Raw genomic sequence first — 21,991 nt, forward strand, 5'->3', positions numbered from 1 at the left:
TTTCGTTAGCGCAATTTTATTGAGTCATAAAGGTTCAGTTAACGTATAAAAAGTGACTAAGTATAGTTAAGATTGCAAACCATACTTTCGTCTTGTTTATATAGATGCACTTCTTATAAACATTTGTGATTACAAAAAAATTTGCTATTGAAAATAGATATTTAAGAACAGAAAATTGCAAACAGTTTAAGTTTGTCATAAAACATTCTAAATAACATTATTTAAACTGTTCAACTCACTTAACTCTGGAAAATTCGCTCTCTAGGTTGAAAACTGTCAAAAAGTTCTTGCCCTCCAATATCTTCAAAACTGTATGCAAGATCAGAAAGATCGTCCGGAGTGGAAAGATTAAGATCGACATTTAGAACGTTTGCTGGTTGTTTGTTGATCTGATATTCCAATTCGCTTAAAGCTATTTCATTCGTTTTTTCAATTTGCTTTAAGAAGCAGTTATTAACGTCATCTCGTTCTTTGATACTCGGTGTGAATTGTGAAACATCATCATTGTATATACTCGACTCGTTGAAGAGAGAACTTAAATTACGTCTTGCTTTCATTTGAGCAGGCTTACCAAAAATGTCTTCACTATACAGATATTGAGGAGTTAGTGGTTGATGTACATTAACATTTCTCTTGCTTATTGATGGTACAGACTGACAACGCTGGGCTCTATTATACTGATTTCTTGTTGAAAATTCGCCACAGGGAAAGTTAAGAAACTCAATTTCGGAAGGTGACATATCTGAGTATGAAGTAGAAGGTGAAACGTAATGGAAAATCCTGAAAATTGATTAAGTCACTTCTAGAACAGTAAAGTTTGATAATTGAAGGAAAAAATAAAAAAACTTACTTTATACAGTGAAGGTTTTCTTAGTGCTACAAATCGGTCATAAAAAATGATATTTATAATAATAAAATTCTTTACAAAACGAATACTAACTCTCCAGTAGATAATATTGGTTTTTGAGTAGTTACTATACTTTGTTGTAGAGCAGGTGATACATTTGAGTGGAATGAAGCATATGGTGATTTATTTTTAATAGACCTTTGGCGTCCTAATTTCTTCGGAGTCGTTTTACTTGTACATGGTACAAACGATTTAATATTCAACGAAGTGAAGTAAGCATCATTTTTCTCCAATGAATATAGGCATGTCTGATGTTTCAAACTAGTAGCATCAATATTCACATCGTTTAAAACAGGTCGTTCTTGAGTTGCAGTAAACATTTTGGAAACATCATCATACATAACAGGAGACGAAACATCAATTGTAAATGTTTCTATTGGAATCTATAAAACAAACATTTCAAAGTGCCATAATAATACACCAAATCAAGTCTTTTGTAAGTACAACTAATGTATGAAATGAATGCTGAAAACGTAATAGCATTTTCTAGTTCGTTTTACACGTGTTTGCTTAGGTAAAGAATTCTAATATTTTTAAAATGTTGCAAAAAGTGTTACATAAGAATTACTAATTATGTAAACAAAAAAAAAAACATACATTGAGTTGTGTGCTTGTGACAAATTTATCATTTTCACTTTTCTTTTGCGTGTGAGGGACAACTTGTAGAGTATCATGACTTTTTAGATCTACACCATCAGATATTTTAGGTTTAAGGTTTATCATTGAATTCATATTAAATCTAAATAAAATAAAAATGAACTCCATAGAAAAGTGACTTAACTAACATCAAATGAAACTGAATTAAGTTAGTTTGATGGTTGAAGTAATAAGTAGTTTAAATAGTCAATATTGAATGAAATATTCCTTTTATCAAAATATTTAAAAACTTTCTTCAAAAATAAGTGCAAGATATTTTTATTAATAGCTATAATAAAAAAAATATTATTTTATCCAATTGTATGCAAAATCAAACCCATTTTCATCAACTATAGGAGATACTGGGGCTAGTTGTCAAACAGGTAGGTTGTGTAAAAGGCTAGGAAGTCACTCATCTCTATGATATTTAAGTCATTAAAAAGACATCAAGGTTTAATAGATGGTAGAAAAATTTAATACACAGTGACAGCTTTGTAATTTTTATAGAACAATAATTGGGATTGACGTGACTGTAATTAATATCTTCAGTAAACAAATCATTTTCATTTTAACTGATATCAGTTTGATCACATTTTTTGAGTATATGCAAATATTGTATTATATTGTTTTTTGTTATATTGTGTTATACTGTTATCTTACTTTATCATTACTGTATTATACTGTTATATTGTATTATATTGTTTTTTTGATAACGTCATCTTAATATTTGTCTTACAGAATTTGGATTGGATTAATATTGCCATTTATAATATACGATGATATATTATGATTTCTGAAGTGTGAGTTTGGAGTTATTTATCTGTCTATTTTAGCTGTCTAAAAATGCTGACACAGCAAGAGAATAATCGAAACAACTTTGGAGCATCTTTTCGTTGAAATACGCGATTAAATATAATTTGCGAAATTTTAGAAGCATTATTAATGTTTCAGGGGTGAAAGAAATGAATTAACTGTAACAGAGAGGAAAAAGAAGAGCTGTTTATGCGAAAGAAGGTCATTCCAAATTAGGTTAAGTCCAAATTGCAATAAAATTAAAGGTTTCTCGATGTATAAAGAAATTTACAACGACTCCAGCGAAGTGGATTACATAAAAGTAAGACGCGATCAGGAAGGCCAAGGAAGACAAGAGTTCAAGACCGAGAAATTAAAAACATATCATTGACATTGAGTATATTTGCCAAGGATGTTTGAATCTTGTTTGTATTTTTACAGTTATCAGAACTAAAATCCTTACTTTTTTTGAAAGAATCACAAATAACGGAGACTTTTACACAAAATTCTTTAATTTAAAATTGCGAAAACATTTTATCGTTTATTTTTCAACTCTGAAGTAAGAGCATCATTTTTAATAGAATTTTAAATGTTATATTCTTGATTTATTACAATTGACATCTAACAGGTGTCCTCTCAAAAATGGAATTCAACAAAATGCAAAGGCTTATGAGCAAAAGTTTCAATAGCAATATCTAGTGTTTACGTAAACTTGGCAATATGCAATTACAAAATAAAATGTATTAATCAAAAGTAATTGTTCATAGTAAAAAAAAACCTGTTTACAGATTTATATATTACTATTTAACGTAATCCAAAACTATTGTTTAATATTTTAACAATTCTTTCCTAAAATAACAAAAATGCATTTAAAAATTTCCTACACAGTGAAACAATATATTCTTTGCAAAAAAAATCTCACAAGTTTCTCAAATATTCAATTCATAAATAAAGTATTAGACCTTGTTTTCAAAATAACAAATCCAGATTTCAGGTGACTTTTAGGAGCAACGGTAATCATATGTAAACTTAAAATTTTTACATTATATAGCATTCTAGACATGATGTATAAAAAAAATATTTAATACAATATATTTGACATGTATGTACATTTGTAAATTATACAATAGAGTGTTTAGAATATCAACAAGAAAAAAATTAGGCTCAGAAGCTAACCTATATGTATGAAAATTATTAATTTCTCGTTTCTAGGGTTATTAGACGTGATAGATATAAATTTTGACTCCTTGTCATCATGTGTTAAACTGTAAATCTGTGATTATAATACTATTTTCTACTTTTATCTATTTACCACCTGTAGCAAAGCATTTGGTCTATACATTCAATTAATTATACAAGGCGCGACAAATCGTTTTTTTCTTTAATGGAGGTTGACGTTCGTATCTTAAATGATTGACGAACGTCTAATTTAAGAATAAATAAGTGAGTTTTATATTCAAAAAAATTTTTATTCTAGTTAATAAATTTTTGGATACATCAAAGATGCTTATTGAGTTTAATTAATTCTCATATTTTCAAAACAATTTTACAGGCAAGTGCGCGCAAATTATTGATTTTTAATACGCCTAGACGATAATTCGTCTGACTTTTTTCCGTGAACTTTGGGAAGTCAGACGAGAAAACTTTGGTTTGTGCGCTAATGCAATTTTTCATCTACCCAAGGACGTATTAATAGATGGACGTTCAACGCATTGTTATAGATCAAAGGTGCCGCAAATTAGCCAAAAACTATGCGTGTTACCGTCAATTTTCTAAATTCATGATACAGATACTCCGACTTCTACTCGTCAAATTTCCGTCAAAAAACCTTCCTCAGTAAACCCATTATAATTATGCATTTACTGAAGCTTATGGTTATAAAAGACAAAAAAATTAATCAAGAATAGTTCACAAATCTGAAAAAGGTTGATTTGAGCTATGAACTTTGCTTAATAAAAATTTAGCTGTGTTTAAACTTTGACGTCTAAAACTAGGCTTTTGCAAAAAGGCTATGTTTGGTTTACTAGAATGGATAGAGTAAAGTGAAACAAATTTTCCTTATTAAATTGAACCTGCTATGATATAGTTTAAAGGTCGAAAAAGATATTTTTAATGCTCTTTTCACCCCACTCTCAGATTATGCTTCCCACTTTAAGGTTCAAATCAGAGAGTATTTCTTATTTTTGTCGGAAATGTCGAACTAATTTGCCTCGCTTTTTTTTTTCTCTTGAATTTGTGATTTTTTTTTTTCGTGAACGACCTAGTTAAAAAATTTCTTACTTTCGATACCTAAACTGCATTTTGTCTAAAGGTATTATAACTAAAAGCATCTTAAAGTTCATAAAATACTATTCGTTTCAAGAGTTGGAAAGATATATAAAGTATGTATTTTTAATGAGCATTTTTGTTTAAGCATTTTTAAACTGCCATGTAGAGCTACTTTAAGTTATAATGATCTTATTTTTTTAATTATTACTGTTGTTACTAATAGTAACAACAGAAATAATAAAAATGATAAGACCATACTTTTAGTTGCATATTCTTGAGCCTTCTACAAGTGATGTATAGCCTTATTTTCAACCTTTTCTAAATATTATATCAAAAGAAGTAATTTTATATTTATATTTATTATCTCATTACAGGATAAATAATGAGTCTTCATGAGGAATATTTAAAACATTAATGTGGAAAGTGTGGCTGCATAATAAAGCAGGATAGTCACTATCAAATAAAACCTGTTGTTATCTATAAACAAGCAATTCTTAGCTTTTACAAGCTGGATACAACCTTAGACTATCAAAAAGTTCATCCTGAATATTTATGCAAATCATGTTATATGGTCTTATACAGGTTAGATTTAAAATCAAAAAAAGGCTTTGAAGTTGAGAGGAATGATAAATTCTTCACTTTTTCTGAACACACAAAAACCTGTTATGTATGTAACACACTCACAAGAGTTGGAAGAAATGAAAAAGTACATGCGATAAATATTCATCAACGGTTAAAAGCATTTGCATCAAAACATGGTTTTGACTGTTACAATGAAAATAACAAAAATTATTTTGTAATAGTTAAAATCAATAGTTATCGCCAATCAAATGGCATGTGGAGACTAATTGTTTTAAATCGTGAAGTGCCATTATCCATTAACATTAACAAATCTCTTCCAGATCAACTAAATCTTCAATCTGCTAATATTATATTCTCCAACATTTCATGCATAAACATCTGTAAATGTAATAATGACTTCCACTATCTTTTTTTCTAATCAGAACTAAATTTTCTGATTTTAAAAATTTCCGAAGCACATCAAATGAGGATGTTGGAATAATTGAAACGAGAGAAGGTAATACAGTTGAAAACATTAAAGTTATTACACATAAAGGTTGTTCATTAATATGTTTAGAAGTCTGTTGTGATTTTAGAACCATCTACCATACTAACTTGGCTGTAATGGAACCCAGGTTAAAGAGAAATGTCAATCATCTATTACCTTTAACTAGCCATTTTTTAACTGTGTACATTTTCTTACACCAGTAAATGTAAAAAATGTAATAAAGACAACTTGCATTCTTCTATATGGAAGTTTAATAGTACATTACAACAATTTACAGTTTTGAATAATTTCTAAAATCAAAATTAAGAGTTATTACAATATTTTCATAATCTGGGAGTATTTGCAAATATAAATTAGCACCCGTTTAGGCGTTAAGCTCCACAACATGTGAGTATAAGCACACCTTTAGTGGCAATGTAACATTTCTTTTCATGCTTTTTAAAATTCGATTCTCTAAGATATTTATTGTAACATTTCAGACAGGTAAATTTATTTATTAAGCGTTTTTCTGTTTTTTTTCAGCATTTTGGTTTCTTCTGCAATCAGCTTCTCTGTAGGAATTGCTGGTGGCATGAGCTCCAATTCAAAATCCTCTGATAACAATTCCGCCAACTCTTCAAGATCTATCTCAATAAAATCATCCACAACTAATTCAATTTGGTTATCAATATTTTCAAGCAAAAAAGAATAATCTTGATTAATAGCAAAGTTTTCTGTCATACTCATTTTATGTATCGATGCTCAGTAAAATACTTTTTAAAAATATTTTTATTGGATAGTCGAGACCATCTTTTTCCGACGTCGAAAAAAATAAAAATTCTCCCCGGTTTCGCAATTATCACCTATTGTTTCGCTTTTGTTATCTAAACAAAGCGTAACACGCATATCTTTTTTATGAAACAATGCGTTGAACGTCCATCTAATAATACGTCCTTGATCTACCGGAACAAATATGTTCCTGCGGCTTTTCTTTGATCTTAATGAAATATCGTAAAGTTTCGGGGAGTTAATTAAAAGTTTCGCCAAAATTTAGTTAATTAAATTGTCAGTGCTATTCAGAAGCAATATGACAAACGAAAAGGATAATTTAGAATATGCTTTTAAAATAGTTTGTGATTTATTTTTTTTTAAGTCTTTAAAGGATTACCAAAAAGAAGCTTTAATAGCTCCCAGCAATGGCATAGATTGTTTTGTTTGCCAACCAACAGGCTGTGAAAAACATTAATTTGAAAGTACAAAATACGGGTTTACAAGATATATTCGACGTATATTTATATTTGGCAAAATGGTTGATAATTGGTTGAAAATAGTCGATTTTTGAAACGTTTATTACTCCCATCCTTAAACATGCGAACCGTAATTATATTTCGCCATTAATCATTTTTTTAAATAACCAAAGTTTTCTCGTCTGACTTCCCAAAGTTCACGGGAAAAAAAAGTCAGACGAATTATCGTCTATAACACGCCATGATTGTAAACTGTTATCCAACGATACAAAAGTTTTTTTTTTCAATTTAGTTCGTTAAATTTATTTACTCATAAAATATACGTATAAACGTGAAGAAATTAAAATAAACGGAACTAAAGAAATAAATCGCAAAATGACGTCTTATTAATATCTATATATTAATTTTTATATTTATACAAATGGATTTTAGAATCGCTAGAACTTTTTAATTTATGCCCATTCAATTGTCAATATTATTGGTGTTGTTAAACGCGCAATAAAAAAAATAAAATTATAATAAACATAATAACTTTATATATTCTAAGAGATAATGTATTTTTTAGTAAAACTTGAAGAATATTTTAAAAACTTTTAGAAGTTTTTTAACATGCAAACAAACATTACTTCACTTTAAGGAAAACAAGAAAAAAAAACAAAAAAAAAAAACGCTATTGATGAGGAGCGGTTAAATCATGATATGCGGATAACAAAAGTAATACTTCAAAACAATGTTTTGAAAACACACCGCGTATATCTTTTTAAATGGATAATTTACGGTTGTTTACAATAACTGACAATCAAAAATGAAGACTTCTCTGTTTTCTTGTACATATGAAAATTGTAAAAGTACTTTCACACGTCTATATGATTTAAAAAGACATATGATCAAGCCCCATGGAGTCAGCGATGTTAGTCACACTGGAAATTGTTTATGTATTCAATGTGGACATCGACTCCATAAAATCAAAGATTTGCGAAAACACCTCAATCAAAGTCATAATATTTAATTCAGAATCGAGTTAGTCAATTTTGATAATAAAGCAAGTAAGTCTGCTAATTGTGGCTAAAAACAAGTTGAAAAATGTCTGTTACATCAAATATATAGCATTAATTTGTTTGTATTTTTATTTAAAAGGTTTTGATAGCTGGAAATGTCAGTTAGAAGAAGCGAAGGGAAGTTCTTGTGTTAAGACTCAAGTGATGTTATTGGAAAAGATGGTTCCAAAACAAAGTATTGGCAATGCAATCGATGCGGTATATATAAATCAAGAAGAACTGGAAAGCGCAGAATTAAGTCTTCAGGTAACATAGTTTTTTAGTTTGCTTTGTGACAAAGTTTAGTGTCTTACTATAGCATAAAATGGTAACATTTTGAAAATGAAGTTTTATTAGTTTTATATTTATATATTAGTTGATGTGTTAATTAAAATCAGATTTAAAATTTTGGTAAATAAGATTTTTTTTGTGAAAGGTCTATGCATATAAATCTATTTGAAAGTCACTTACATATACATTATGTGTAAGTAATGCTTTGAATTTGTAATAATTTAGGAACACGCAAGATTGAGAAAAACTACACATCAACCATCAAAGAAGTTGCAGATAGCGATGAAAAAGTAAAAATTGAAGTCTGCTATACTCATTACAGGCATGGCCAAGACTATCATCACACATGGATAACTAAATGGCAACGCCAAGAAATTGCTTCTAAACTACAACAAGGAGTTACACGCAGAAAAATTCTAGATGATATAAAAAAATTTGTTTACTTTAAATGTGTATTGTGTTTATATTGATATTTTTGCAATTGAAGAGCATTTTTTTAAACAAAACTCCATTAAATCTAAAGTCTATTTTTTCTGATCTTAAAATATTGGCATACACCCTGTCACTTACAAACCTTTTGATTCCACAGTCTGTAATATGGTTCCAAACAACTAGTACATAGTAATTTGTTTTTTTATTCTTGTCATAAATGAACTTACAAATTTTTATGATAGAGATGATATTGGTTCTAAGTTTCAAAGAATTCATTTACTCGAAAACAGAGATATTTTAAACATTGGACGCGCTTTTGGATTGCAAGAGGTGCAACGACATGCAAATGACCAAATGAGTGTTTTATCATGGATCCAAGAATGGCAGCAACTAGATAAGACCCCTATTCTTTTTTATAAACTTCAAGGTAAATAACTTACTTTTAATGCTCTTGGCAGTAAATCTTAAAAAAAACTACTTTTATTTTCATATATTAAAAAAATTAAGTTTTATAAGCTTGAAATTTCTGCATTCCATAATGTTGTGGAAAGAATTTAGCAAACAAAAATTTTTTTTTTTTAATATCTCAATAAAATTTATAAAAAATTATATTTTAGGCCAAGCTTCATCTCAGCACGAGTTCAAAGATGAAGAGTTTATCATAGTAATCCAGACAGAGGTACAGAAGGAAATACTGGAAAATTTTGAGAGTAACTGTTTATGCTTCGACTCAACACATGAAACAACTGGTTATAATTTTCTTTTGATTTCTCTACTGATTATGGACGAGTTTGGTCAAGGTCATCCAATTGCTTGGTGTTTAGCTAACCATGAAAATGAATCATTCATTAAAGTCTTTTTCAAAAAAATAAAAAATGAGGTTGGGACTATACAACCTAAATGGTTTATGACAGATTTAGCTCCACAGTTCTACAATGCGTTTTGTGAAGTCTTTAATCTTCAACCAAAATGGTAATGCAATTGTTTTGACTTTCTCATAAAAAATACTTTGTGTAAACATGTACATCTGCTTAAGGACTTTTTAGCTGTGAACAATAAAGTTGATGATAAGGCTAAAAATTCAGTTGAACAAAAGGATGGATACTCTTACAACGAAATAAATTCAATAAAATGCAACCTAGAGAATTTATACAAAGTTTCAAAATTTGAAGAAACAAAGTCTAAGACAGAGAACTTGCTCCATACCTTGATGCACCGTGTTAACAACTGTAGCAACTTGGATATTGAAGCTTTAAAATACATTGGAAAACAAGTGAGTAATGAACCATATCAAACTTTTTAACAGTTATTAGTATTACATTAAACACACTTACACACACAATTAAATATATTATATATATATGTATATGTGTGTATATATTTACATACATATACATATACATATATATACATATACATATACATATATATATATATATATATATATATATATATATATATATATATATATATATATATATATATATATATATATATATATATATATATATATATATATATATATATATATGCACACACATATATATTGGAATCTACTTTAGATAACAACTACAATAAACACTTTTGATGCAATATCAAAATATTGTTCAGTGAAAGAAATAAAGGCGTCGTCATTAGTTACTTCCAAGAAAAGAATTAAGCCTCAAACAAATTTTGTTTCAACAAAGAAAAAAAAGAAAAGAAGAAACTAATGTGCATTTTTGTAAACCCACTGCTTATGAGAAAGAAAGTATCTTTAAGACCGAAAAGCTGAATAATAATGAAGATGAAAAATTGCTTAGCACTGTTGATAGAGTAACTCACAAAAGCTGTTCCAATAAACTTGCTAAGATTGGGATTTCAACTATAAACGTAACGATTCCAAATATAAGTGTAAATATAGCATAAAGATTAGTTTATAATATTCAACTGTTGAATCAATTTAACATCTAGATTTTATTTATTTTGCATATCTATTTCTTCCTGACCTCAAATTTTTTTTATTTCACATTGCGTTTGTTTGTTTTTTTTTTGTTTGAATAATATAAAAAAATAAAGTAAACAGTTCTATTATAAGACAACCTTGTCCTTGGATTTTTAAACATATTTTAAACATATTATATAAGGTATAGATATATAAATTAACAGAGTTAATGCCAAAGTGTATCATTTACGGTTCATAATTCATTTCTAAATTTCAAAATACGTTTCTTAAAGATTTAAATCTTTAAAGGTTTTTTGTGCACTTTAAAATATATAAAAGTAAGTGCAAATATAAATAGTGTTTTGCAATCAGAAAAAAATGAATTTGCTGTGTAAGACAAAATTCAAAGTTATCCGTTTCACCCTTTATTCACTCTTTGACGTTTTACAAATATACACCTTTTCAAGATGAAATTGAGAAAATGAAAGTTGTAATTAAGAAAAGTAAGATGTAATTGAGGTGAAAGTTGTAATTAAGAAACGTTACATGTAATTGAGAAGATGAATGTTGTAACTAAGAAAAGTAAGATGTAATTGAGAAAATAAAAGTTGTAATTAAGAAACGTCCAATGTAATTGAGAAAATGAAAGTTGTTAATAAGAAATCAAAAAAACTTAATTGAGAACATGATAGTTGTAATTAAAGAAAGTATAAAGAAGATAAAGTTCTTTGTATTTTGAATTTTGTAGTCCTAATATACTTTGTAATTTAAGGCTGGAAATAATATAATATCAATAGGATATATAAAGTCATGAAATAAAATGACACAGAATGAAAAAGACATTTGAGGTTTAGGCGGTAACTGGAAAAATTTTATTGGGTGTCAGTTAAAATTTTTTAAATTTTTTTTGTGAAAAATTTAATTGAGATTTCAGATGAATAACAAATAAAACACAAATAATTTAACTGAGCCGGTGAATTTTCAAACATGTTGTGTTTCTTAATTGCATATCGGGATTTCTAAATTACATGTTGTATTTTTCAATCAAGTCTTACTTTTCTTAATTACAACTTTCAAGTTCTCAATTACATTTTGAAAAGGTGTAGAGCAATTCCAAGGTCTCCTTAATTGTGTTTATAATATTAACTATCATACAAACTTCTTTTTAATACAAATTACTTTTTTGATAATAGTAGCAAAAACAAAAAAAATTTTATATTGAATTGAGTATCATTTATAAAATGAACTAACATAGAAAAATAATAATTTAAAGAACTTTAAGAATTTGAAAATCTTTAAATTTGGAGGAGCGTTTTAACACGATTTGAGTGAACAACCATAAATTATCCATTTAAAAAGATATGCGCGGTGTGTTTTCTAAATATTGCTTTGAAGTATTACTTTTGTCATCCGCATATCAGGATTTAACCGCTGCTCTATTGAAGAAAGCAATCGTTAAGCTTAAGCATGGTTTTTTTTTAAAGTAATTGCAAATGCAGGCATTTTTAGTAAAATTTCGAATGCTTTTGTAAATGCATGCAAAAACAATGCTCAAACCTAATTACTTTCTTCGTTCCATTGAAGAAATTAGTTTTAGCGTGGTTTCTTTTAAAGTCTTTGAAAACGCGTTTAAATTTTTCGTAACTAATTGTTACTTATTGCAATTACATGTTTTTTATAATGAATAAAAAACGATCAATCGCTCAATTATTTGGAAAAGAAAGTTGCTGGAATAATGCGTTTGTTTTGAAAAATTTTATATCACTTTACTATCACTACCAGTTCATCATTAGTAAGAGCAGCAACAAATATAAAGCTTCTTTGGATAACCTTTGCAAACATAAACATGACAGTCATTGACTTTGTTTGCTTGAGAGTAGCTTTAAATCAAGAACGTTGTTGCCTTGTTTTCCAAGCTTCAAAAAGTTTGGGAAAAAGTAGGTATTAGTTCCTTTTTAACATCCGGGCATTCCAGAACAAAAGTGTTTAAACTTTTCAATCAATATAAGCGTATATGAAAATGCCTTCTTTGAACTTGGACAGCTGTCCTGATTAATTAGAAAAAGAAATTATAAACTGGAAAAAGAACTTTTCAATCAATCCTACAAGCTCTTTGATATTTTAACCAAAAGTTTTAAAAAAGACATCACAGCTGATAGAATGAAAAGCAGTGCTGCTTAAGACAAAGATATTATTTTCTACAATGATTGCAAATTGTTAAGAATATTTTAATTACTTCAGCAGGAAACAAAGATTATGTCAGCAGAGTGAAGAGAGCAGCAGGAGAGAAACACTTGAAACAACTTAAAGGAACTTACTGCATTCTTTCTAGAAGCAGATGTCATTTTAAATTTTAAAAAAAAACATCAAAAAGTTGCAGAAAGAAATGCTAAAATAAATCACTTCTGCGACAACCAAAAAAAAAAAAAAAAGCCAGGTAAGTTAATAAGTATGATCCACAAAATATTGGTTTTTATTACACAAGTATATAAATAATCTAGAATCCTGAAAACTATGAACCTCTGAAAACTTGTACGAAAACACCTCTTCAATTTAAATTTTTACTAGAGTCTAGTAAAAAATAGAGAGTGAGTAGCCATTAAATTGACCTGAAATCAAGATGTTGTTTTCCTTGATATACTTATTCTTTATACTAAAGGGGAAACTATTTCAAATTTGAACAACTTTTATAGTTTTTTTTTTGAACTTCCAGTGAAAGATTTTTCCTTAAGAATTCTATATCCATTAAAAACAGGCCTTACAAAATTTGCAGCAAACTTCTACACCATATAATAATAATAATTCATAATATATTCAATATTACATAATCAATAACAACAGATTTTTCAAGTAAGAAATCTTATGCTATTAGCCAGTAGGATTTCAAAGGTATTTTATAGCTTGCTCTTAAGGAGCCATTGCATTATTTAGGTGTCTATAATTGGAATACTGATTTTGCTCCTTATAACAGAAGTTTCCAAACTTGGTGGAGTATATTATGGATATGCTATCAGACCCATTTTACTAGCCAAACTATAACTTTTATTGAAACTGTTTTTGCTACACACAAAAAAATTATATATATACTAGCTGGAATTCCCGGTGCAACGCGCCAGGTTTTCTAGCTATTAGGTATAAGACTTAACTATATTAATTAAAAATGCATTTGCAGCTAAGTAGTCATGTTTTTGGCAACTAAACCACACTGTAGTAATCTAGCTTTTTCTCAACAAACACATCAATAAATCACAATAATCTCTTCCAAAAAAATCTGCTTTAAAAATTTTCTCCTTAATTTATACCATATACTTTTCCAAAAAGATCCCTCAAAAATCATCAAAAAAGGCCGATAATACATATTTACAATTTTTTGGTTTTTAATGGTAAAAACTACTAAAATTAATAGCTATGAAATAGGGTTTCTCAAACGGGATCTCGGGATCCCGTTTTCCCGGGATCCCGGAGGTAAAAAACCATCCCGTTATCCTGGGATTTCAATGAAATTTCCCGGGAATCCCGGGAATTTTTTAAAACATATTTTAAACATTTAAAAAGATGTTAAAAATATTATTATTCAAAATTTGAGTACAAATTACTTCCTTTTCCCTTTTGTAAATTTCTATAAAAATTTGGAAGTTTTGGTTTGTGTCTAAGATAGATAAAATATTATTATTGAATTTGATTTATAAATAGATTTGATTTACTTATTTAAATTTTATATGTTGTAACTTACAGCATATAAAGCTTAGATAAACAAACCAAATCAATTTATAAATCAAATTCAATAATAATATTTTATCTATCTTAGACACAAACCAAAACTGCAAATAATTGGTGACTAATCTAATAAATAATCACAATTGCAAGAAATTACAATGAATAAAGGGGAGTCCCTGATATGTTAAATATAAAATAACTACGGACAAGTTACAAATACTTGTACGTGCAAAAAAAGTAATTAGTTACGCATAAGAGTTGATAGTTAGAAAGTAAAGTAATAAGTTACGTTAAGAAAGTAGTTTGTATGTAAAAAGTCGGCAGGTCTTTTTGTTACGAAAATTCGGTCATCGTTTAGTGATAGCGCTATTGACAATTTATGTTTTTTAAAAAATTATTTTAAAAATCAATCTATATAAAAAATATAATGTTATTGACGTTTATATTTGTTTTGTATTGAAAAGGTGTTTTTTTTTGTATTTGTTTTAATTTACACATTTCCCCCACCTAATTGGATAAATTCTTGCTTTTTACCTAATCCCGGGATTTCGGGAAATTAATCATTTTTGTCGGGAATTAGATTTTTACGGGAAATGAGAAGCCCTACTCTGAAATCATATCTCGCCAAGGGGCAAGAAGGGTTAGAGGGGGATCAGATCAAAACTGTGAATTTGTATAGCGCACATACGCACATAATAAATTCCTTTGTAACAACGTTAGAGACTATACATCTAATTATTTGAAGATTCATTTGCGTAACATCTTTGTTTATTTTTAAATTTAACCTGGAAGACACTGTGACAAAAATGTTTAAAGCATTGTAAATTTCAAATTACTCCATCAAAAAATGAAGTTTCTAGAATTCTATTCTTGAAACTTCTAGAATAGAATTCTAAAAACTTCTAGAACCTTCTAGAAGTCTAATCTAGAAAATTGGGGATTGTATCCAAAATAGAAGTTTCAAGAATAGGTAAACTGCAATACCGGAGACCCAGAGGCCTGGAGAGATCTGGAAATGTGGTACCACTAAATTGGGAGTGCCTGACAGTTTTTGACTTCATAAGTAAGCCAATACCTTGTACAGTTATGTAGATACAGCGATTTCCGGGTGAAAAACCTGTATTTTGACTTTAGACCAGTGATTGCCTACTGCCAACGGTTTGGGAGGAGTTCGAGGATACAAAAAAAAACAAACAGAATTTGTGTTTTATATATGTATATATGTATGTATATATACTCTTTCCTCTTTTCTTTTCTTTGCATTTATTCTAAATGCAAAGAAAAGAAAACAACACGACACCCTTACTTAAAGTTTTAACCATAAATATTTTAAAAACACTCATATCAAAAATAATCTATTCTTTAATTGGATTACACATATTAAAACAACTTCTTAAAAATCAAATACACTTAACCGCAAAATTAACACACCACTTATAAACTACCACTTATTTTGAAAAATATTATGTATTTCCCAGATTTATCACTTACAAAGATAATGTTTGTTATGGCTTTTGTAGGTTTTATTCCATTTCCCTTATTTAAATTCGATATTGTAGCAGCTTTTCATAAGTAGCATGTTTTGCTGTAATTGAATCTTACTTCTGAAAGAAAAGTATGCATTGGTTTTAAATTGTTTTAACAGGAGAAAAGATAACTGTCGTTTGAGCAACACATCTGTTCGCAATACAGTATTCTAGACAAAACTGAAGTTGTGATGAATGTATTGCAATTGTTACTTTGTCCAATGAAGGATTAACAGACCGCCAACTTGGTAGAAGATTTGGAGAGTCTCATACAACAGTCGATAGGGTTCTACAAAGGTTTGCAGAGACCAATGATCACGCTAGATGACGAGCTACCAATGCCGTGGAGGACAGATTTTTAATGCTTCGAACACTGAGAGAAAGGTTCACTACTGCAAGAACTCTCCAAATACAACTTGCTGAGGTTCATAGAACTGCTGTTAGTCAAGATACCATAAGAAGAAGACTTTGTGCTTTAAATTTACGACCTCAGGGAGCAGCTACTGGTCCCAGATTGTCTGTAGACCACCGAAGAAACAGACTGGTTTTTGCAAGGAGGCATATGAATTGAGAAATGCATGATTGGGGATAGGTCTTATTTACGGATGAGTCAAGGTTTTGCCTTACAAGTTTTGATCACCACCCAAGAGTGTACAGAAGACAAAATGAAAGATATTTCGCTTGTAACATTCCAGAAACCACTTTATACGGAGGAGGCTCATTGACGGTATGGGACAGAATATCTTTAACAGCCTGCACAGAGCTTTTTATTGTTGATGAAGGACGTCTCACTTCTCAACAATACATAGCAGACATTTTAGAACCTTTTGTGGTACCTTTTGTACCATAGATTGGAGATCGATTCCTTCCTATGTAGGATAATGCTAAACCACATACGACATATATTGTTACTGAATACTTAAATAATGTTAATATTCAAGTTTTGGAGTGACCAACTTGCAGTCCAGATATGAACCCAGGGTGGCCAGCCACTTTGTTCATTCAAATTCCCTGACTTTTCCCTTACTTCTCCCTGACTTAATATATTTTTCCCTAAGTTACTTGAACTTGTTTTCCAGTTTAATATCAATAAAGGAAATAACTTATAAGCTACAAGTCAGAGTTTTTTTGTAGAAAATTCATTTATGTTATACGATCGTATTTTATGCTTCAGCCTTAAAATTTGTAATAAACTTATAAAAAAGCAATAACTACTAATCTAATAATAAAACATCAATAGTCTATATAGCTTTCAACTCAACTTTTTGAAAATTTTGAGTTGTTGATTGTTTTATATACCTTTTTCTACTGTGTTAAAACTTAAGGTACTATACTGGGTCTGCTACCAATATATATAATAGATTTGCATATTACCAATTAGGGTTCAGAAAATCTTATAGAAATCATTAAAATAATTATCTTAAACTTTCAAAAGAGTTAATACACACATATATAAAAATGTTAAAAAGTAAAGATTTTAAATATAAAAAAAATGTTTTTTTTGTTTTTCAAAAATGATTTATTTCAGATTAAAAATCATTTTTAAATTTAAGGAAGTAAAAATAATTCAAATCTATGTAATCAAAAAAATTCAAATCTGTTCATTCCATTTTGCGTGCAAGCATTTTTATTTCAGCTTCAATCTCGCGTATATCTTCCTGATGATATTGATTTAGCTTTGTTTTTTTAGCATTTAATTCCTTGATTTTCTGCACAGCTACTCTTTTATCAATACTTTCTTTTTCTTCTTGCATCTGTTCTTCTCTCTTTCGTTTCAATGAATCTTTGTAATGTGAATGAGACATATTTACACTTTTAATCATTGATTTGGTTATTTCAATATTGCAAACTCCAACAACATGGTGAATTCCATCATATACCTGTCTTTGGGCAACTACAGAGCTCTCATGTAAATTTTCTACAAGAACATCTGAATTAATAGAAAACCCATTTCAAGAATAGATGTTTCAAATTTTTTACCGAATTCATCACTGAGTATATCAAAAAACTTCCTATTAACATTTGGTCCATCCGTAGATATTTGTAAAATTTTAGCTTGGAGATTTTCATTTAGGACATTTGTAAAACCTTTGTACAAATCATAAGCAGTTGCATGACCAAGAAACACAGACGAAAAGTATCTTGTAGTCACTTAGTTACGCATCACATCCCAATATCAAATGCAAATATCCATTTGGCCTTTTTGAACAACTCCATTTAAAGATTCATCAAAACATAAAACAATGTGGTTAGAGTTAAAGACAGCTTTTAAAACTAGATCATGAAAATACGGGGCAAGTCCGTGTGTAATGTTATAGGCCACTTTAGTTTTCCCAATAGTCATTTTTTTAGCAATATAACTGTCAGAAAACATACGCTGAAATAGAAGTCCAATTTTAGAACATGATCTGTATGAAAAATGTTTCTGAGTTACGTATAGCGCTCAAAGTATTTCAGAACGTGTTACATCATTTTGAGCCGTAAATAGAGAGAAAGGTGGTACTGATGTGCTGGAAGAAGTTGTTGAAACGATTGATACTAGTTGAGAAGATTTTAGAAATGAATCAGTAACTAATGAAGTTGATGAAGCAGATACTTTTGATGCTGTATTTTTCTGTGACATTATTGTTAAAATAATCCAGTACTTTTGGTTGACTTTTTAAAGATATGTTTTTCAAATGCTTGCCACTTTTTTCATGGCTTCTAACTGCCATTATACCCATAATACATAGAGAAAATGTTTTTCCACATACACTACACAAAGCCTTTGTTTTATCATCGGTTCTCTTTAGCCAACCCCATGATGGATGGAATTCATGATTGATCCAGTCATTGTCAAAAAAAGTTAGTTTAGACATTATTGTTACTATTTTTTACCTGGAAAAAATCTACACTACATAAGCATATAGTTATAAAATATATTAAATACATATAATATATATAATTCATATAGAAGCACACAGTTAAATAAATTGAATACAAAAACAATTTATTTCAAAAATAATTCTCAAACTTTAGATAATAATATAATAGCAATATCATATTTACTATTTTTATCAGAATTTAAGAGGGTTGTAACTGCAATAACAAAAAAAATATTAAAATGAATTGAATTTTTCTTTCCTTCTATTATTCATCTCCCCAAGGCCAAGGGGGCCATTTCAGTCAAGGAGGTTACTCTTTTTTTTTTTAAATTTAATTTTCCCTGACTCTTGGCAAAAAAAAGGAAAAACCCCTGACTTTTCCCTGATTTCACTGACTAAAATGCTTTTTCCTGACTATTCCCTGATTGCCCTGATTTCCAGTTGGCTGGCCACCCTGTGAACCCTATAGAGCATCTTTGGGACATAATGGGATGCTGTGTTAGAAGCTAACATCCAACACCTAACAGCTTAGAAAAACTACGTCAGAGTCTTATCGGCGTGTGGGAAGATACATCTCAAGAAACAATTTGATCTCTAATTGAGAGTATGCAACAGTACTATCAGGTTGTAATAACATCAACAGATGGTAACACTATTTATTGATAGTCAAAAATGTTTCAATTTAAGTTGTATTTGTGTGCATAACAATGATAACACAGGCCTGCAATGGTTTTCCTCTTTAAAATCTGAGTAACGTTTTTTATAGTTTCTGATGTGCTGATTACGATAAAAATAATTAAAAAAATCCATCACGTCAGGATTTTTTGATATGGAATATTTAAGATTTTGCTTTAAAATGTTTGAGCGCCTACCTTTTGAAATGTCTAAAACGTTATTAATTTACTTCAGCTCAATTTTTATGTCATATAATTAGTGTAAGGGAACATAGAAATTAACGCCAATTAGTAATTTTTTAATGACTACATAATAAGTATTAGTAATTCGCATTGATTATGTCAAAAACGGGTCATTTTGGCTTAATTTAGTAATAAGCTCATTATTACATAATGATTTGGTAATATTAACTAATTGTTGTGAATATTATTAGAAAAGGGCGTAATTAAGATAAATCAAAGGATTTTTGTATAAGTACCCGCACTGATTTAGAAATTTAACAGTTGAAGTGCGCTTCTTGCAACATAAACTTTAAAATGGCATCGCGAAGTTGTTTAAACTCTCCTAATTGTTTCTGTCATATTTGCGGGAAATTTATGGTGATAAAATAACGAAACAGTATTACAGACTTTGTAAAAAATATTTATAAAAGTTATTTTGGATTCGCTTTAAGTAACCAAGACAAAACTTGGGCACCTCATAAAATTTGTACGACTTGTTTATTAGAACTTTGCAAGTGGTCAAAAGGACAGAAAAATAGCTTCAAAATCGTTTCGCCTGTGCTATGGAGAGAGCCTAACGACCATGTAAAAGATTGCTACTTTTGTTGTTGTGACATAACTGGATACAATTCAAAAAATAAAAGGGACATAAACTATCCAAACGTGTCATCAGTTACGCCTGCAATATTTGGCGATTCAAAAATGGTGCAGCCCCCGGTTCCAGCTCTACAAATTGAAAATTCTGACTGTGATATAGAGGAAGAGGATGTACACCAATCTGATCCTGAATTTCATGGAGATTCTGACGCTTGTCAACTCTTTTCACAGTCACATTTAAACGACTTGACAAGAGATTTGAATCTTCCCAAAGATGTAGCGGAACTCCTCGGATCACGATTAAAAGAAAGAAATATGCTGGCACCTGATACTTCATTTTCATGGTACCGTCACAGAGAAAAAGATTTTCTTCCATTCTTCGCTGAAGATGAAGATTTAGTGTTCTGTAAAGATATTCCAGGCTTGACGAAAATGTACGACATTGAATACGATCCTAACGAGTGGAGATGACTCCTCAAAAAGAAGTTTGAAAGCAGTTCTTCTGCATAATGGGAATACATATGCCTCGTTACCTGTTGCAAATTCTGTCCATTTAAAGGAATGTTATGAAAATTTGGAAAAGCTTTTGACTAATATAGCTTATGAGCAACACGGTTGGATGTTGTGTGGAGATTTGAAAATAATAAGCATGCTACTAGGCCAACAAGGTGGTTATACAAAATACCCGTGCTTTCTTTGCGAGTGGGATAGCCGGGATAAACAACATCATTGAACCAAAAAGGAATGGACTCCAAGAACTGAACTAACCCCAGGATTCAAAAACGTACTTAAACAGAGTATGGTTCCCAGAGAAAAAGTTTTACTGCCACCATTGCACATCAAATTGGGTATAATGAAGCAATTTGTGAAGGCTTTAAATAAAGAGGGGGAAGGCTTCAAATATCTGCATTCAGTTTTTCCATCTTTATCAGAAGCTAAGATAAAAGAAGGAATTTTCGTCGGCCCTGATATTAGGAAATTAATATCGGATGAAAAGTTTGATGAAAAACTTAATGATATCGAGTTGCAAGCATGGCAGTCATTTAAGGAAGTGGTGACAAAATATTGACGACAATTAAAATAAATCAAAATGTATGTGGTGCATTAATTTTTCAGTTCAGTGTATATTTTAAAATAATATTCACTAAACAAATCAGCTTTACAATTTTTCATATCACTAAAAATCTAATTTAAATCAAAAATATTTTACCTTTTACTAATATTAGCCACTTGTTCATTTGAAGCAGACATCACAATAAAAGCGGACAAAGACTTTGTAGAAACATAACTCCCAGTAATTAAATACTTTGCTAGCTCCACAATTGTAGAGAATACATGGCCTAACAATTTGTTAGCCCATTCACAAATAACAATACAAGCTGCAGCTATTGTTTGATCCAATGATGATCCATTATATGCATTATAACTACTGTTGCTTATCTACAATAATTGCAAATAGATGAAAAAAATTAAATATAAATATTTTAAGTTGTTTTATAGACAGGATAAATGATTAGAACTTTACTATTAAATATACTATATATGCTAAAGTGTAATTAAGCATTAAAAAATCATATAGAAAAAAACGAAAACACTACCTTACTTTCCTTCATGGTTAGTCCATTGTAACAATACCTTCAAAGTTTGAAAAACAAATTAGTTTTTTTAAATATTTATGGATACATTTAAGTTGAAGTTTGACTTTCATGTTTTAAATGTTGAGGACAAGTTTAACTATCAGTAAATATTTTTATATTTAAAACCTTTTCAGTAGTAATTCATTTTGCAATAATAAATTTTATGCTTTTA

At 29.3% G+C, this 21,991-nt stretch overlaps 2 protein-coding genes and 1 long non-coding RNA gene across 3 annotated transcripts in view; 1 reads left to right on the forward strand and 2 right to left on the reverse strand.

Annotated features, from left to right (window-relative positions):
* LOC149890286 (uncharacterized) overlaps positions 1 to 21,991 on the reverse strand; it is a 45,189-nt gene continuing 23,198 nt past the window's right edge. The window contains exons 7-11 of the mRNA XM_090085080.1: positions 21,781 to 21,817; positions 21,393 to 21,622; positions 1,505 to 1,646; positions 941 to 1,290; positions 1 to 780 (exon numbers count right to left, since the gene is read on the reverse strand). Of these exons, the coding sequence (XP_089941206.1) occupies positions 240 to 780; positions 941 to 1,290; positions 1,505 to 1,646; positions 21,393 to 21,622; positions 21,781 to 21,817 (1,300 nt within the window). The 3' untranslated portion in view covers positions 1 to 239. The remainder of the gene's footprint in view (positions 781 to 940; positions 1,291 to 1,504; positions 1,647 to 21,392; positions 21,623 to 21,780; positions 21,818 to 21,991) is intronic.
* LOC149890287 (uncharacterized) lies at positions 4,540 to 6,156 on the reverse strand. The gene is made up of 2 exons (XR_016451978.1): positions 5,938 to 6,156; positions 4,540 to 5,587 (listed from the first exon to the last, which is right to left on the reverse strand). It is a non-coding gene; the product is annotated as an uncharacterized LOC149890287 (long non-coding RNA).
* Positions 8,538 to 10,604, forward strand: LOC149890288 (uncharacterized). Its single transcript, XM_090085081.1, has 3 exons — positions 8,538 to 9,085; positions 9,276 to 9,931; positions 10,221 to 10,604. Exons 1-2 carry the CDS (start codon positions 9,013 to 9,015, stop codon positions 9,632 to 9,634), a joined length of 432 nt encoding a protein of 143 aa, XP_089941207.1. The 5' UTR covers positions 8,538 to 9,012; the 3' UTR covers positions 9,635 to 9,931; positions 10,221 to 10,604.

The sequence above is a fragment of the Hydra viridissima genome, unplaced genomic scaffold (assembly GCF_058129835.1).
Source record: "Hydra viridissima isolate aposymbiotic clone 2 unplaced genomic scaffold, HvirCarnegie_v1 scaffold_4, whole genome shotgun sequence".
Classification (NCBI taxonomy): Eukaryota; Metazoa; Cnidaria; class Hydrozoa; order Anthoathecata; family Hydridae; genus Hydra; species Hydra viridissima.

Bases quoted from the DNA above. Each gene is read 5' to 3' on its own strand.
- LOC149890288 (XM_090085081.1), top strand. From the start codon at position 9,013: ATGAGTGTTTTATCATGGATCCAAGAATGGCAGCAACTAGATAAGACC. The intron at 9,086-9,275 runs GTAAATAACTTA...ATTATATTTTAG, and splicing joins TCTTTTTTATAAACTTCAAG to GCCAAGCTTCATCTCAGCAC.